The sequence below is a fragment of the Camelus dromedarius genome, chromosome 1 (assembly GCF_036321535.1).
Source record: "Camelus dromedarius isolate mCamDro1 chromosome 1, mCamDro1.pat, whole genome shotgun sequence".
Taxonomy (NCBI): Eukaryota; Metazoa; Chordata; class Mammalia; order Artiodactyla; family Camelidae; genus Camelus; species Camelus dromedarius.
Window position 1 is genome coordinate 49092597 of NC_087436.1, and position 16790 is coordinate 49109386.

Consider the following 16790-nt stretch of genomic DNA (forward strand, 5'->3'; position numbering starts at 1 on the left):
AAGTGGAGATAGTGTCCATGTATGATGTTTCTGTAAGTCTTTTGGGAAAGCCAATAACCAGAATTCCATCATGAGAAAGATTTGGTAAGAGGGAGTTCCAGGAACAATTTAACTCAACAATAAAGGAGCCGTTATCTATGCAAGGCATGATGAATGCTCCATTGTTCAAAAATACGAAATCTCAAATCTTAAGTGCTTGGCATATAGACAATCCAGTGGGCTGGTCAGGGTAATAAAGGGAATGTAAGATCAAGAACATACAAGTGCCGTTGTAGAAATGAAAATGTGAGAGAGAAAAAAGATAAATCACCTCTACTTGGGCTAAATAGGACAGGGCTTCGTGGAGAAGGCATTTGAGGAAGTTTCCGTTTTCTGCTCTCTCGGTCAGTGTCAAGGTCAAGTCTTCACAAGGAGGCCAGATCATTATGTCTAATAGTGATGCTTTTGTGTGTACGTGCTTGTCCCCTACATTGGCCAGGATCTAGAACAGTGCTTGGGACAGAGTAATCACTCGATATTATATCATTATAATAAAACACTATTATGATAGTAAATACTGACTGGCTGAGTGAGTAAAGGAATTAATGCATGTATGCATTAGGAAGTGGCAATGAGCTCTTCAGGGGCAGTGGACCTGGTCTTGCTTGTCTTTGAACCCGGGTCTCGCAGCGGTTCCAGTGTGCTTTACTGGCAATTCGCTGGGCTCTCTCATTTCTCCGAGGATTCCCAGGGCCAGCCTGGTGGGGGTGGGGATCCAAGCCCCGGGCCTGGAGTGACGACTCCGGGCGGTAGGGGGCGCCGTCGCGCAGCCGGGCCGGTCCCGACGAACCACTCGCGCGAAGCCGGACCGCAATCGACGCCATGCGTGCGTTGCTGCCGCTGCTGCGCACGAACTGGGCCCGGCGCGTGGGCGTCCCCGCCGCCACCGCCGCCCGCCTGCCGCGGGGAGCAAGCGCAGGGCACGGGCCGCGCCGCGCCATGGCCTTGTACCGCACGGAGGAGCGCGGCCAGCCCCACTCGCCCGATTACCGCCTTTACTTCAGTAAGTAGCTCGCGGGGGCCCACCGCGCGGAGGGCCGCAGGCTCGTGCTAGGACCTGTGCGCCCGCGCGGCCTCCATCCCTGCCTCTTTCGGGCCGCCTTCCCGCACGCGGGGGCCCGCGCTGAGCCACGGGAGCTGCCGGCGATGGGGGCGGCGGACTCGGTCCCCATACGCGGAGCGCTGAGACGCAGGGTGGAGCCGCGCCAGTCACCTTGGGTGCTGCCAGCCGCCCTCCCGGAGCCGCGGGCGGAGCGCGTGGGAGCGCGCGGTCACCTAGCGCGGCCGGCAGCCGTTAACCCAGCCGCCGCCGGCGTTCTGGGTCCGCGCGACGTCGTGGTGAACCGGAAGGAGCGGAGTCCGCCCCCGGCCCGCCCTCCCGGTGGGCGTAGCAAAGCTTCTCCTGGGGGAGGGCCGCCCGCGATGGGAGAGGCAGGCGGAACTTCGGAGATGCCTGGTGCAGTTTTATTTTTCGGGGATGGGGTAGGGGGGCACTCTGATGAAGGCTCTTTTCCCAGAAGCATGAATTTATTCTCTCAAATTTGCACCTTGAATGCGATCCACGATCAAGAGCCATATTGATTTGAGAGTGGCCTCTTCTCCCCAAACTGAGCAAGCCTAGAGGGCGAGGCCACTTGGGGCACTGACCTGGCCAGTGAAGATCTTCATTCTTCTCATTTTTCTTTGCATCCTGATATTTCACTGTGTAGGCTATGACGTGAAATAGTGAGGTTGGTTGAGTTGCTTTCATGCCTCGCTGATTTCAGAGCTCTGAGGGGAGTAGTACTTTTTTCTTTCCCCTGTAAAGTCGGCCTGGCCTTATCGCCCACCTGTAGGGACCTCCAGCTCTGGAGACTTTCAGATCTCAGCTTGAATTCTGGATTCTTTAGCTCTTAGCTCTGTGACCCTGGACAAGTTTCCTAACTTGCTGAGCCTTGGTTTTTCTCATCTGTGAAAATAAGACTAAGAATTACATGACATAGTGAATACAAAGTGATTAGTCATCGGGTCTAGAATATAAGTTATTATTATTAATACCTGTGATCATTATTGATCCCTGTAATTTTAAAAATATTTACATGTGTCCTACTTGAGCTTAGGGTTGAGGAGTAGTTTATAGGAGAGAAAAATGAATTTGTTTAGTTTTGTGGTTATAATGCAGCTAATACTGAAATTCCCATTTTCTTCGAAATTGTTTGCCTTTTCCTCTATGCTACATATTCTTTTCAATCTTTATTTGTTCAAGACTAATTAGGTAGAGGGGAACCATTAACAAGAAGACCCAAATTTCTGAATGGATTGTCGCAAAAGTCTATGATTTGAGGAACAGCTTTCCATAGAAGCAGTGTTCCAAAATAAGTGAGGTTTTTTTAGTAGATAAAAGTTGTCTTAACTCATAGTAGGATGAAAATACTCTAGATCTGCAATAAATACAGTAATAAATAATAGACAAAAAAGTCAATAAATATTTATGAAGTGCACTAGGCACTGTTAGATGTGGCCCTGGGGTTTTAGTTATGGGCCCTGCCCTGAAGGGATTCATAATATCAATATAATTAATTAAGGAAAATTTTAAAACTCTAAAAAATTCTACTTGAACGTTGGCTGAGGAAAAACAGTCTTGAGTATCTTGGAACATATGGTATAGCCCCTTTGGAATGGGGAGTCTTGGGCCTTAATTATGGCTCTACATTAACTTGTGTGCTCTTGGGCAGGTGATTGCTTCATGTCTTCCGAGGCCAATTTCTTTAGCTGTAAAATAAAGCGATTGACCTAACAGTGATCTTTAAGTTCCTTCTTACTGCGGACATTCCTTGGAGGCATTGGATGAATAATAGTTACTCTTAACTTTCCGTATTGGGGCAGAGCCTCTGTTAGGGCATTTCTGGGGCTATATTGGCTTCTCGCTGTCATTTGTTTTTCTATTTACAAGTTATTTTCAGACTCATTTTTCTGTAACTAGAATACCACAAATAAGTATTTCACTGAGTTGGGATAAACGACAGAAAAGAAGAAAAAAGGTTTTTTACTGAGGTAAATGGGCAAGAATTGGAAGAAAGGAGAACGTGATTTGGGGTAGGGGCCAGGTGGTGAGACAGGAATTGGAAGGTATTGCTGGGTTAAACAATTCCTGAACTAAACGCCAGATGGCGTCGTTGGCCCGGGACTGCTCGCTACTTGCTGGAAGGGTGGGCCAAAGTGAAAGGAAACCTCGTTAGGGTCGGAGGAGGAGGTAAGGGGGAAACAACAAACAGCTGAACAGTTTGCTCTTTGTAAAGATGGTCACAAACTGGATCTTTTAAACTCTGGCAGTGTCTCTGTGCAGTGGTAGACAGCAGTTCTCCCACTTCAAAGAACATGAGGATAGCTAGCGCTGCTTGGCCGGAAAGCGTTATTTAGCATTATCACGGTGGAATCACTTCCCACATTTCGAGAGATATCCCAGGTCTCTGAAGTACTAGTGCAGTTGGGAGGTAGACGAGTTTTGAGTTTCGTTTCTGTAAATGGTTTGTCTTTACCACCACTCAGAGAATTAGAATAAATAATAGATGCAGTACTATTTTTCCTTTTAATAGGTGTGGAACTTTGTAGAAATAGTACTGAAGCGAGACAGGGTGGTAGAGGGGAAAGAGCGTCCCGGCAGGAGTCATCAGGCCTCCTGGCCACGTTGCTAACGTTTTGTGTGGCCCTAAGTGAGTAATTTAACCTCTCTGTCCCTCATTTTATTAAACCATGGAAAGAGGAAATTGGACTCCGTGATCGTATTTCAAACTATTTACTCGATCACAAGCATCCCATGGTATGTTACTAGGTTTTCTTTAAACAAAGGGCTTCATGTTTAATAAATTAGCCAAACACTTCCCATTTTTATCACCTTGGGGAGTCACAATGTACATATTAAAGTTCTTGGAAATTCTTGTATAAAATAACTTGTCCCAGATTTTTGAGCCCCAGAGCCTGTTTCCCAGAATAGTTGTTGACATCTTAGTAACTCCAGAGTTTCATGGAATTCCGTTTGGGAAGTGGTGTGTTCTAGACTCATAGTCAGAACACTCAGATTGTAGGCCTGGCTTGACTGTCTCAGGCATCCCTTAGCTCAATTTCCCTATCCGTAAAATAGAGATAGCACTGATAATTTTACAAAATTGCTGTGGCAGTTAAATGAGACCACGTGTGTAAAGACTATCAGTGTCTCATGTACAGCACATGGTTAATATTTAATATACATTATTTCTTTTTTCCTTTTGACTTTGACATAAGACCAGGATTCTTATTGTTATGTTTTGTGAAAGGTGAAGACAATGGGAAGTGGATAGAATTACACATTTTGAGTATGTCCCAATTTACTAGTTCCGAGGTGCCAGAGTACTGAGCACTGACTTGCAGCACTCTTGGGACCAAAGACAGCTGCATACCAATATCCTTTTGGTAGTCTACATGTTTTTGTTTTGTTGATAACTTAAAAATTCATTATTTTAGATTTTTTAACTTTTCTGAAAGGATGAGGAGAAGCTACACTTTCTGTAGTTTGGATTTTTGTTACTGTGGAGTAGACAACTGGTTCACTTAGAGAAACAGTGCTGCAGATAATTCAGGTTGCATTTATTTAGCATGAGAATAAATCATGTAGTTCTTTAACAATGAATTTGTTCTGTCATTTATATCAAACCTACGCTTATGTTGAAATGTCTTTTTAAAGTACGTCATTTGAATAGTAGGAGGAATCTGCCATTGAGTGTACCATACATTGGACTTAATAAAACTTCCTGTGAGTAATGCACAAAACATTGTTTGAGTCTTAAATACATGAGTTCCTATGCCTTTTTTTTTAAGTTGGTTCATATCATAGAACTTGAATCAACAGAATAGGACATAATAGTTACTGCACAGATAGAGAAACTTTAGTTATATTTTTTGGTTTTCGTTGTTGCTGCAGATTCCCATAAGGATCTCTATAAGTAGTTTTAGTAATAATACGTAATAGTATGTTGGTACTTGGTTACCTGTAGCTATTCGGTGTATATAATAGATATATAACCAGACACAGGTTTTGCAATCACATTCAATTTTCTCACTCAGTAATACAAGTAGCAAACTTTCCTTCTGATACAACTTGCTGTTATAAGAGAAAAACACATGGATAACATACAAAGTGCTAGAATAAGATCTCATTTCAGTCCAGGTGAAGGGGAGGTTTTGACACTGGCGATACCCATGTGTATTGGTGGGGCTGCCAGAGGGCATTAGCCATGCCTAGTAGGCATGTAGTCTGATTTTTGACGAAGTGAAATACAAAGACGAGATGGCAGGATGACAAGTGCTTACCTTGGCTCCTTCCTAGTAAATACCCTATTACAGTGATAGTAGGTGAATAAAAAAAGGATAACACTAGAACAACAAACAAGGAGGATCCCTCAGAGCTGGGTATTTCAGAATGTTTATAAAAGAAGGAAAACAGGTAGAAGTGTGGGTGTTGATGGAGCAGCACGAGGAGCTACACGTGCTGAGGGGACGCGGTTTAGGGAGCCCTGAACTGCTCTGTGCAACCTCCGAGACCTGTCGACATCAGGTGGGAGAGAGGGTGAGAGAGTGACGTGGGGTTAACACAGGGAGGTCGTTCTGGTTTTATTATGGAGTAGCTCGCAGGTGTTCCTGGGGCTTGGCGGATGGCTGATTCCTCCCTTAGAAACTGAAGAAAGTGTTTGGAGGGTGTTCGGAGGACCTGAGAGTGTGGCCGGCCCTGCCAAGCTCTGTGCACGCTGGCATTTAGGGGACGCCCAGTGGAGCTTCTCTCCCAGACATCTCCCTGGGTAGCGGGCCCTTCAGCAAGCCTCTCTGCATGCACATCAGCCTTTTCTCATCTCTTATTCTTAAATTTAGACCAAATTGTGAGGGATCCCCTTCAGCCAGGTTTTCATCGCTGCTACTCTGTCTACCAGACTGCTTTGTCAGAAGGTGACATCTATGTGGCAAACAGAATGATCAACTGTAACTTCTCATCTCGTGTGGATTCTCAATAGTATTTTTCATAGTCGAGTCCGCTCTCTTCCTTGAAACTTTTTTTTTCTTTTTCCATCTGGAACAACGCTCTCTTTTATCTTACTTTGATGGCATCTCCTTCAGCAGTCTCCCTCGCTGGATCCTCTGATCTGAACTCTAACCTTTGAAATGGCCCCGGACTCAGTACTCGGCTCACTTCCTATCTGTTCTGTCCCCAGGGCAGGGGTTGGCAGGCCCTTTCTGTCCAGGGCTGGGTAGTAAATAGTTTAGGCTTCGCAGACCCTGTCGTCTCTAGCACAACTTCTGTACTCTCTGTCACAGTTACCTAACCTGTATTGTAGGGCAGAAGCCACCAGACAAGAAAGGCATCGGTGTGGCTATGTTCCAACAGAACTTCATTTACAAAAATAACAGCAGGCCATCCTGGATTTGGCCCATGGGCCAGAGTTGGCAGTCTTACTGCTTCTGCTCTAGATGATCACATCCGGTCCCATAGCTCGAGATACCATCTCTGCTTCCCAGATTTGTAATGTTGGCCTGAGTCTCGTCTTGCATGTCCAGGAAGTGTACTCTGTACTTCCATGGAAACGTCTAAGGCATATCTCAAGGTTAACGTGTAAAGAACAGAGCTCGTGAGCCCCCAGCCTCCGCCCAACTATCCCTGTCTGTCTTCACACCTAACTTAACACAGCTCATTGTTGTGGCCCCTCTTCCTCTTACCCCACATCTACTTTGTGTCTCTCCCTTCAGTCCAGCTTTTGAAACGTATCCAGAAGACGGTTACTTGTCTCCACCCCCACCCTCGTCACTAGATCCATGTCACTGTCACCTCTCACTTGACTAATTAATTGCAGGAGCCTCCTGATTCTTCACCCTGCCTCCCCCAGCCCCCTCTGAAGTCTGCTTTCCACATGAGAGTCATCTTGATTCTTGAAAAATTGAGGTCTGATCATGTCCAGGTGCTGTTCACAGAACCCAAGGTCCCGTGTGACCTAGAACTGGTCACCTAATTCTCTGAATGCGTTGCTTACCCCTCTTCCTTCTCATCGTTGTGCTCCTGCCATCCTGGCCTCCGTACGGTTTCTCTAACGTGCCATGCTCATTCTCACCTCAGCACTTCTGCACTTGCCCTTCCTGCCACATTCCTCCCTGGAGTCTCCTTGACCCACTTCCTCACTTCATTCATGCCTGTGCTGAAATGCTGCCTACCAGAGAGATCTTCCCTGACATTTCAATGTAAAATGTTGTCTCCTTCCATTATTCACTCTTTTCTTGCCCTGGACTTGATGTGGTTAAAAACATACTCATATTCATTGCTTCTTTGCACCCCTCCCACCAGAATATAAGTTCCATAAAAGCAAGCAATTTTTATACTTAGTACCTAAAACAGTGCCTGGTGTAGTACATGTGGTCAGTAAATATTTACTGAATGAGTGAATTTAAGGAAACCTTGTAAACTAACATTAGGGAAAAAAAGGAAGTAGAGGAGAACTTGAATTTTTCAGAGTCAAATGGGTGTCTTCTGAGATTTCAGAAGCTTTGGCACCCATTGAGAAGGAAGAGGAGGCTATGAAGAAAAGGCATTCGAAGAACAAGTACTCTTGGAAATTAACATCTGAGTGTTAAGACAAATAAGTCAGTAAGTGTGGTCAGTAAGAATGGTGTTCTGCTGTTTTAAGCCACCAAGTGTGTGATCATTTGTTGTGGCAGTCCTAGAAAACTAATACAGAAAAGTTAGAATATATGGTAAAGAAGTCAATCAAAACGTAGGACAAAATGTCAAAGAGACAGAAAAGAGAGATAGAAAGAAGAGACACACAGGTTAATCTAGGAAGTCTAACATTTGGCTAATATGAGTTCCAGAAGGAAAAACAGACAAAATGAAGAATTTTCAAAGGAATAATAGAAGAAATCCAAGAATTTAAGTACCCAAGTGTTCTGAGACCCAGACACTTTACTGTGAAATCTCAGGAAACTGAAGCTTTTACAAAGAAGATCCTGAAAGTTCTGGGGTTGGGGGCAGGGGAGGGAGGGAAAACAGGTCACCTCCAAAGGACTGAGAATCAAACTGGGATCTGATGCCTTTGAAATTCTGAGAAGATAATTTTCCTCCTAGAATTTACTCAGGCATCCAGTAATGTAGGGTGAGGACTGAATCAACGTTCCAGACATTTAAGGACTTGGGAAATTTACCTCCCATGCAACCTTTCTTACATACAAGTTAGGGATTCACTCCTGCAGAACAAGTAAGTAAACCAAAAAAGGTGAATGCGTGGGATCCAGAAAACAGATCTAAGCTGGAGATCAAAGAAGCAGAGACTTTGGGTGCCAAGAGAGCATCCAATCCAGACTGCAGCAGGAAGAATGAGATTTCCAAAGGGAGATATTTGGGTAAAGAGAGCATTCCATAGTTTTAATGGAATCTGTGAGGCGTTTGAATAATTTATAGATATAATTATGACTGACAATGGAAGGAGGAAAATTGGAAACACAAGTTAAAATAGACACTGAACAGGAAAGAGAATTTACTTATAACATTCTGCTTGGCCAAAAATCAACACATAGACAATACTTCCTAACCTTGCCTGACTATAAGAATTACTAGGGAGAGGGTGCTATTAATATAGATACCCAGATTTCCCTCACAATTTTGATTAGCTGGATATGGGGGTCCAGAGATCTGTTTAACAAGCAGTCCAGGTTTTTCTTATTTTTAGGAAATACACTAACAGGAAAAGCACAGAAAACTCAGTGTGATTATAGAACATCTTAGCCTTGAAATGAAAAAATAAAAGTGCAGAAAATAAAAATTAGGAGAGAGAAGAACAAGGACTAGAGAAGTAAAAGGCCAGTTAGTCAAATCAAGAAATACTGCATCTTTTTGGTGGAACAAGGAATAAAGCTTTAGTATTAAGACTGGCCAATAGAGAATTTAAGAGGCATAGGTTGGGGTCAGACTTACCTCTCAGACTTGGGATCAGCAGATAATATTCTAAAACTATGAATTAAAAACCAACCATATATTATTTAGAGAAATGAAGACAGCCTCTGGACCTAAAGTAAAAGAGGTGAGATTGGGTTGCTCTGAGAGTGGAACTGGATTGGAGAAAAGTGAGGACTTTTTTTTTCTTAACCATGCACATGCATTGCTTGGTTTAAACAACAACAAAATAGATATTTTAAAAAAGTAAATTGGTAACAACAACTTGGTTTCAACCCTAAAGAAACAACCAGTCTGAGCTACAGATAATGGAGTTCTAACCTAAGATTTACCACTAATTTACTCTGAGAAAGGGCTTTTTCTAACGTGTACTTCAGTTCAGTCTTTAACGAGTGGCAAACATTGCCACAGTGCTTGCTGCACGTACCGTGTCTCTCCTGTGGCTCATAGGTATCATATAGATTACCTGTTTCATTTTAAAGGGGATCAGGATAGGTAGCACAGACCTACCTGCTGTCCGAAAGGGGAGCATTCCTACGAAATCTTTCATAAGCCGTAATGGCGTAAAGCGAAGAAGCCATGCCTTAGGACACATCTTGCTAACGGATGCACAAAATAAATTGAGGGTAACACAGATGCTCACAGACACAGTTTAGAGCTATGGCAGCTTGATGCTGAGATGAGGAGCGTAGCTCCTGGCAAGGAGCTGGGCGGGGCCGCCCTCACTGCTTAGGGGTGCGCACTGCCTCTGTAGCAGCTGCTAAAAAACGAACTATGAATGCTGTTTTCGATTTTTGCCTTTTTTTGTAAAAGCGAAAATCGTCTTCGGATTTCTTTCTCAACGAGAACAGGTACTAATGTAAGTCTTATGTAAAAGTGAAGTGGCATCAAGCAAACTTTCAAAAAGCAGGGGATACCTGGACCTATCTTTAAACCTGCCTTTAGAGGCCAGTGGTACCGTTTACATCGAGCCTGACAGCATGCTTATAGCATTGACTCTAGAATCTAAACTTTTAATGGATTCCTATTCTTCCTTTGGGCTTTGGGTCAAAGATTAGCGCTCTGATTGTGCCAAGAGGACTCCTTTGTCTTTAAACTGACTGGGTGACGCTGATGCGGAAGATGTGGAGCGCGTGCCCTGCCTTACTTAGCTGTGGGCATAGCTCGCTTTTTAGCACGTTTGCATTCCAGCACCTAGTACGTTGCCCTTTACATACGAAATTGTATATTGCTTGACTGAAGGAAATTGAGAAAGTTAAGTTCCAGAGACATTGAGTGACTTTTTTAAGCTCAGTCAGTAACTACAGGTCATTCTCTTGGCCTCTGTTTTTATTGCTCCTGTGCAAATGTGTTGGTATATTACCCATCAAAGCATTATAACTATCAGAGATCTAAGGCCCTATTTTATTTTTATTTTTCCCAGAAATTATTCTTACTTTCTTATTATGTTTTTGTTTAAAACATTTCATGATCCTGGGGGAGAGGGATATATATAGTTCAATGGTAGAGCATGTGCTTAGCATGCACAAGGTCCTGGGTTCGATCCCCAGTACTTCCATTAAGTGAAAAAAGAAGTTAAAATACGTAAATAAACTATTTCATGGTCCAAATGGCTTCTAGTGGGTACGGTTATCTGAATCAAACTATTCGCTTACGTTTATACTCTCTTTACTTTCCAAAATGGCAATTAGAAAATAATTTTAGCATACATATTGGCGTTACCTTAGTGTTTGAAGATATTTAGATCCCAGTTTAAAGAGACAGATGTCTAAGCACACTTCTCATAAATCTTTGGCTTTTAGCAATCACAGCATAGTCTAGTCCCGTTTGTCCCCGTACTTGAGTTATCGTATGCTCCTCTTTCATCTAAATAAGTTTGTTGGGGTTTGTCCCCAGTTAACGAGAGCATTGGAACTTTAGGGAAATTTAATACCAAATCAATCAATGTGCTAGAGATAGCTATTAACTTTTAATTTACAAAAGCAGCCCAGCTATTTTGTCAAGTTTGCTATACTTCATTAATTTTAATAACAAACTCCTGGTTTGTACAGCTTCCTGAATTCTTAGAGCTGAGATTATTGTTAATTTCCATCACAATGATAGGTTCCAAATACAATAACTGAAGTAATCTGCTAAAGGATTTGTCTTACTTCTCTTCAAAATTCTACCTTATCTTTGTGACTTAAAGCAGAGGAAAGAATCATAGATTGGTGACTGTTATTTGGAATAAATGCCTCCATTTATACATTAATATATTATATTTTTCTTAACTACCTTTTTTTGCTCCATATTTATTTATTTTAAAAATTACATAGAGAAAAATTCACTACTTTTTTGGTTCTGAGTTATAATAGAAATATAGATTCATTTAAACACCCTCACAATTGTGGTATAGAATAGTCTATCACTAAAAAAAAATGTCCCTGTCTCTCTTTAGAGTCACCTCCCCCTCTGCCCTCAACCTCTGGCAACCATTGATCTGTTCTTTATTCCTACAGTTTTGCCTTTTCTAGAAAGTCATCCAAATGAAATTGAGTCTAGCTTCTTTCACTTGGCATAAAGCGTTTTAGATTTTTCCATTTTGTTGTGTATATCAGTAGTTCACTCCTTCTTATTACGGACTAATATACTATTGAGTAAAACACCATTGTGTGGGTATAACAGTTTCTTTGTCCATTTACCAGTTGGACATTTGGGTTGCTTCCAGTTTTGTGATTTTGAATAAAGCCGCTATAAACATACACTTACGAATTTTTGTGTGAACATAAATTTTCATTTTTTTCTGGTTAAGTACTTAATAGTAGGATTTCTGGGTCATATGTTTAACTTTATAAGAAACTGCCAACTGTCTTCCAAAGTTGCTATACCATTTTCAATTCCCACCACTGTATTTTATTTTAATAGAAAATATGTAAATGTGACCCACTTAAGTATATTTTTATTTATAGAAAAGTAAATAATCATGCAACAAACTGATAAATTTCATTTCTTCTGTTCTTGTGTTGCTCATAGATGAGTTTAAAATCAGGTAGAGAATTTGAAATATGTGATATTCAAAAGAGAAGTTTTTTTTTAAGGTGCATCCTTTTTAACCTGTGAACCTTTCATCCTATGCAAAAGAGCTATATAGATCATAAAAAGAGTTTTATATCCTTTGCCACTTGTCTGTTTTTCTCATTTTTCTCTTGTGTGCTTTATCCTGCTTTGTGCACCAGTATCCTTCATGAGTTACCTTGTTGCTAGGTTGGGAAAAGAAAAATTACGTTAACAGCTCGTAAGAAAAAAATGGAATAGTAATAGAGATATTTGCTCAGCACATATTTATTGAATTCCTACTAAGTGCTGGGTACTTTCCTGGATACTGGGGATCCAGCAGAGTGCATAACAGAACAAACAAAAACAAACAGCAGAAAAATCTCCTTCAAGAACCTTAGTCTACTTATAAGTGCTAAGGAAAATGCACACAGCTTGAGAAGAGGAAATAAAATTTTAGTGGAATGGAGGCCATTGTTAAGTTATATACTTCTGATTTTATTGGACTGAAGCCATGGCTTGTTTTTGTTTACACAAACTTTATTTTGGAATAATTTTAGATTTGGCAAGGTTACAAAGGTAGTACATAATTCCAATATATCTTACCACTTTTTTCTAATGTTAACATCTTCATTACCAAATGTACAAGTGTACATTTGTCAAGGCTAAGAAATCAACATTGGTACACACTATTAGCTGAACTCCACATTTTATTTGAGTGTTACTGGTTCTTCCATTAAGGCTTTTGGGTTTTTTTGGTTTTTTTCCCCTGTCCTGGGATCCAATTCAGGGTACCACATTGCGTTTAATCTTATTTCCTTGGTCTCCTCCCATCTGACAACTTCTCAGTCTTTTCTTATTTTTTTTTTTTTTGATGACCCTGAAACTTGAACAGGATTGGTTAAGTGTTTTGTAGAATGTCACACGACTTGGGTGTGTCTAATATTTTTCTCATGATGAGACAGGGGCTATGGGTTTGGGGGAAGAATATGACAGAAGTGAAGTACCCTTGTCATCACAGCATATCAGGAAGTACCTGCTGTGAACATGACTTATCACGGGTGATGCTAACCTTGATCACTTAGTTAAGAGTACTGCTTGTCAGGTTTCTCCATGGAAATGTTTTTCCCTTTCCATAGTCTATTCTTTGGAAGCAAGTCGCTAAATCCAGTCCACCCACATTCAGGGGGGTCGGGGTAAGCTTCATTTCTTGGAGGGGAGAACATCTACGTATATTGTTTAGAACTTTTCTGAAAGAAACATTTGTCTCTTTCCCCTCATTTATTTATTTATACAATCACTTATTTGTATTACTGTGGACTCGTGTATTTATTGTATACTTTGGGCTATAGTTCAATATAGGCGTACTGCATTTTATTGCACTTTGCTTTATTGTACTTTGAAGAGACTGCATTTTTTACAAACAGAAGGTTTGTGGCAACCCTGTGTTGAGCAAGTCTATCAGTGACAATTTTCCAACAGCATTTGCTCACTTTGTCTCTGTGTCACATTTTGAGATTTCAGACTTTTCATCATAATATTTGTCATGATAATCTGTGATCAGTGGTCTTTGTTGTCACTGTTACAACTCACTGAAGGCTCAGATGATAGTACTTTCTAGCATAAAGTATTTTTAAATTAAGATATGTACCTTTTTTAGACATAATATTATTGCACACTTAATAGACTACAGTATAGTGTAAACATAATTTTTATATGTGCTGGGGAACCAAAAAATCTGTGTGACTTGCTTTATTGCGATATTTGCTTTATTGCAGTAGTCTGGAACCAATCTCACACTACCAACAATGTATGTCCATAGTCCATTTATCTTGTTGCTCAACTTGTTCCAGCCTTGGCCTTTGGGAACTCTTTCGTGTTGGCTCCATTTCCCTTTGACGTACCTCCAACCTTTTGTTTTTTGAGTGCTTGGTTGGTTTCTGGTACTACAAGATGTTCCAGGGTCATCTTGTATGTTCTTCACCCCTTAGGATCAGGCACTTCTTCAGGAAGCCCTAGTTCTTTTTGTTGGAGAATTGGTATTTAAAAACCAAGATTTGGGTACTAAGTGTACTCTTTGCTATTGGAGTATCAGTCAGTCTTCATCATATTTATTAAAACATTTTAAAGTCTAAATTTAAAAATTAGGCCAGAGAAGTAGAAAGCGAGAAGTAAAACATACCCTGACTTAGAAAATTACGAAGTGAATTTTCTGTGGCTGACTTAAGCCTAGCTTTCAAAAGCAGATGCTTTCCACTAAAAGTGCTTATTGGGTTATTGTGTTTTATTCAAATAATATGTACTTTTAAAGGTATTTAAAATATACATTTCAGTATGCAATGAGAAAAAAATAATTTCTATTATTGAAATGTTTGTGTTTCAAGCTTACCTTAATACTAGCATTCTTATCACTTTGAGTGGAACAAATTATGTTTCTTGGTAGGACCTTTAAACCTCTGTTCATGTGGCTTGTAGATGGCAATTGGGAATTCTGTTGTTATGTTTCCCTTAGGGAAACTGACATCAGTTTCAATACAGTTCACTTATTAATGAATCTCTTTTTAAAAGTAAGATTTTTTCATATTTGAGGCTTTAGTCTAATTTGGACATTTTCTGCTTTGGATGTTTTAAGCCACAAGGAGAGGCAAATGGCTTCAGCAACCCAAATGCGGTTGATTTGGTGTGTACAGTAGTCCCCCTTAGCTGCAGTTGTGCTGTCCACAGTTTTAGTGGGCAACTATGGTCTGAAAATGTTAAGTGGAAAATTCCAGAAGTAAATATTTCATAAGTTTTCAATTGCGGGCCACACCATTCTGAGCAGCTATGATGAAATTTGATGCTGTCCTGTTTTGTCCTGGTCCTGGGTATGAATCATCCCTATGTCAGCCTTAGCAGACACCTTGGTTATAAAACTGACTGCCCAGGCATCACAGAGCTTGTGTTCAGGTCACCCTTATTTTACTTAATAAAGGCTCCAAAGCTCAGGAGTAGTGATGCTGGAAATTCAGACAGTCTCTTACTGTGCCTAATTTATAAATTAAACTTGATCATAGGTATGTATATGTAGGAAAAAAATGTATCATATGTAGGGTTTGGTACTATCCACAGTTTTGCATCCACTAAGGTCTTAGAATGCATCCCTGTGGATAAGGCAGGGGACTCCTGTTTTTCTCTTTGACCATCAGATTGGAGCAAGTTTTAAAAATTGAATTAAATTTTAAATTGGGAGTTAAAGTTAATTTTGGAAAAAAAGCATTAAAAACTTAAAATTTGAAAGTGGATAAGAGTATAGTTGCTTTAAAGAACAAGATAGTCCATTGCTTTAATCCTGTTTTTTTGTTTTTGTTTGTTTTCTTTTGCAGAGAATGTAGCTGGTCACTACATTTCCCCCTTTCATGATATTCCTCTGAAGGTGGACTCTAAAGAGGTATTGTTTTAACTTGTTTTGGGCAGGAAAATATATACTTCTAGAATCACCATCAAATGCTCTTTGCAAGCATCTCGAAAGGAAGGAAAGTGGTCAGAAGTCAAGAAGGGCAATGGAGCTTTAACAACAGGATTGTAACCCTCATTCCTGAATCAGACTTTGTGTAAGAGTAGGATTCTTCCAGGAGGACTTTAGGAGAAAGAGGTGTTAGCAGTCCACAAAGCTTAGATTTGGTAGGAAATAAAGATTTAAGGTTAAGAATTTAGGTTAACAAGAGGGTTATTTTTAACAATAATAATAATATTAGTAGTAGTAAGATAGCTAACATTTGTGGATTATTTTCTGTTGGCTAGCCACCATGTGAACATGTGCCATGTTACTTAGTCCTCATGAGCTGCTGTTATTATCTCCAAGGACACTGGAGCTGAGGCATGTTATTGACGTGTCTGAGGTCAGACGGCTGGTAAATGACAGGACCAGGTTTTAACCAGCATTTCTGACAAGGGAACTCATGCTGTTTAACCACTGTGTGCAAAAGGTGCTAGAAGAGTAAAGCTGGAAGAATGGTAGTCTGTGGCCGGCTGTTCTTTTAGAACTGAAGAGTATTTGAAGGTGTGTGGGTGGAAGGACGGGAGGTTGGGTAGGAATGGGAGCTCTGCTGCTGAAGCGGAGCTGGGCTCAGTTGTGGGAGCGTTTGGAGGGCTCCCCTGCCCGGTTGGCGAGATGGCAGAGCTGACAGTGGATGTTAGTAATCACCGCCAAGTTGGGAGCTCTTCCTTTAAAATCCAAGCAGCTAATTGGTGTATTTCAGTACCAGATTTATTAAGGGGCACGACTGTTAAGTAAATAGCCAGGCCTGCATTCAGGTTGAGATTACACAGTAGGGGGATCAGGTAGGGGCAGAGCCCAGTGAAGAAGTGGGAAACTGCTTCAGATGCAAAGGTGTTGTGACCTTTTTGATGATACCTCCGGGGCCAAATACCGGGTGACATCCTAAGGTTGTGGACCGCCACAGTGGGATTTATGCTGCCCTCCAGCCCTGCAGAGGCCGGACTGTCCATAGTCATGGCGATGGGGAGGAGAATAGCGAAGACTTCCTGAGTGCTGCCAGTGCTGAGCCCAGTAGGGCGCTCAGCGCTTGGCTGGCACTGTGTCAGTGTGTCCAGGGCTACTGGTGTCACCCTGTTTTTGTTAATGAGGTTAAGTGCCTTGCCCTTGGTCATAAATCTAGTTATTGTGAGGGTGAGATTTGAACTTAGATGCTCTAACTCCATAGCCTGTGTCTTTTTTCTTTTTTCAACATTTCTTCAGGCTTCATTTTAAAGGACATTTTAAAGGTTTGAGGTCAAG

At 41.3% G+C, this 16790-nt stretch overlaps 1 protein-coding gene across 2 annotated transcripts in view; it reads left to right on the plus strand.

Annotated features, from left to right (window-relative positions):
* The first annotated feature begins 835 nt into the window (after positions 1 to 835).
* PPA2 (inorganic pyrophosphatase 2) overlaps positions 836 to 16790 on the plus strand; it is a 78753-nt gene continuing 62798 nt past the window's right edge. For both annotated transcript variants that reach the window (XM_031468310.2, XM_064484433.1), the window contains exons 1-2: positions 836 to 1042; positions 15376 to 15440. In XM_031468310.2, coding sequence (XP_031324170.2) covers positions 862 to 1042; positions 15376 to 15440 — 246 coding nt within the window. In that variant the 5' untranslated portion in view covers positions 836 to 861. The remainder of the gene's footprint in view (positions 1043 to 15375; positions 15441 to 16790) is intronic.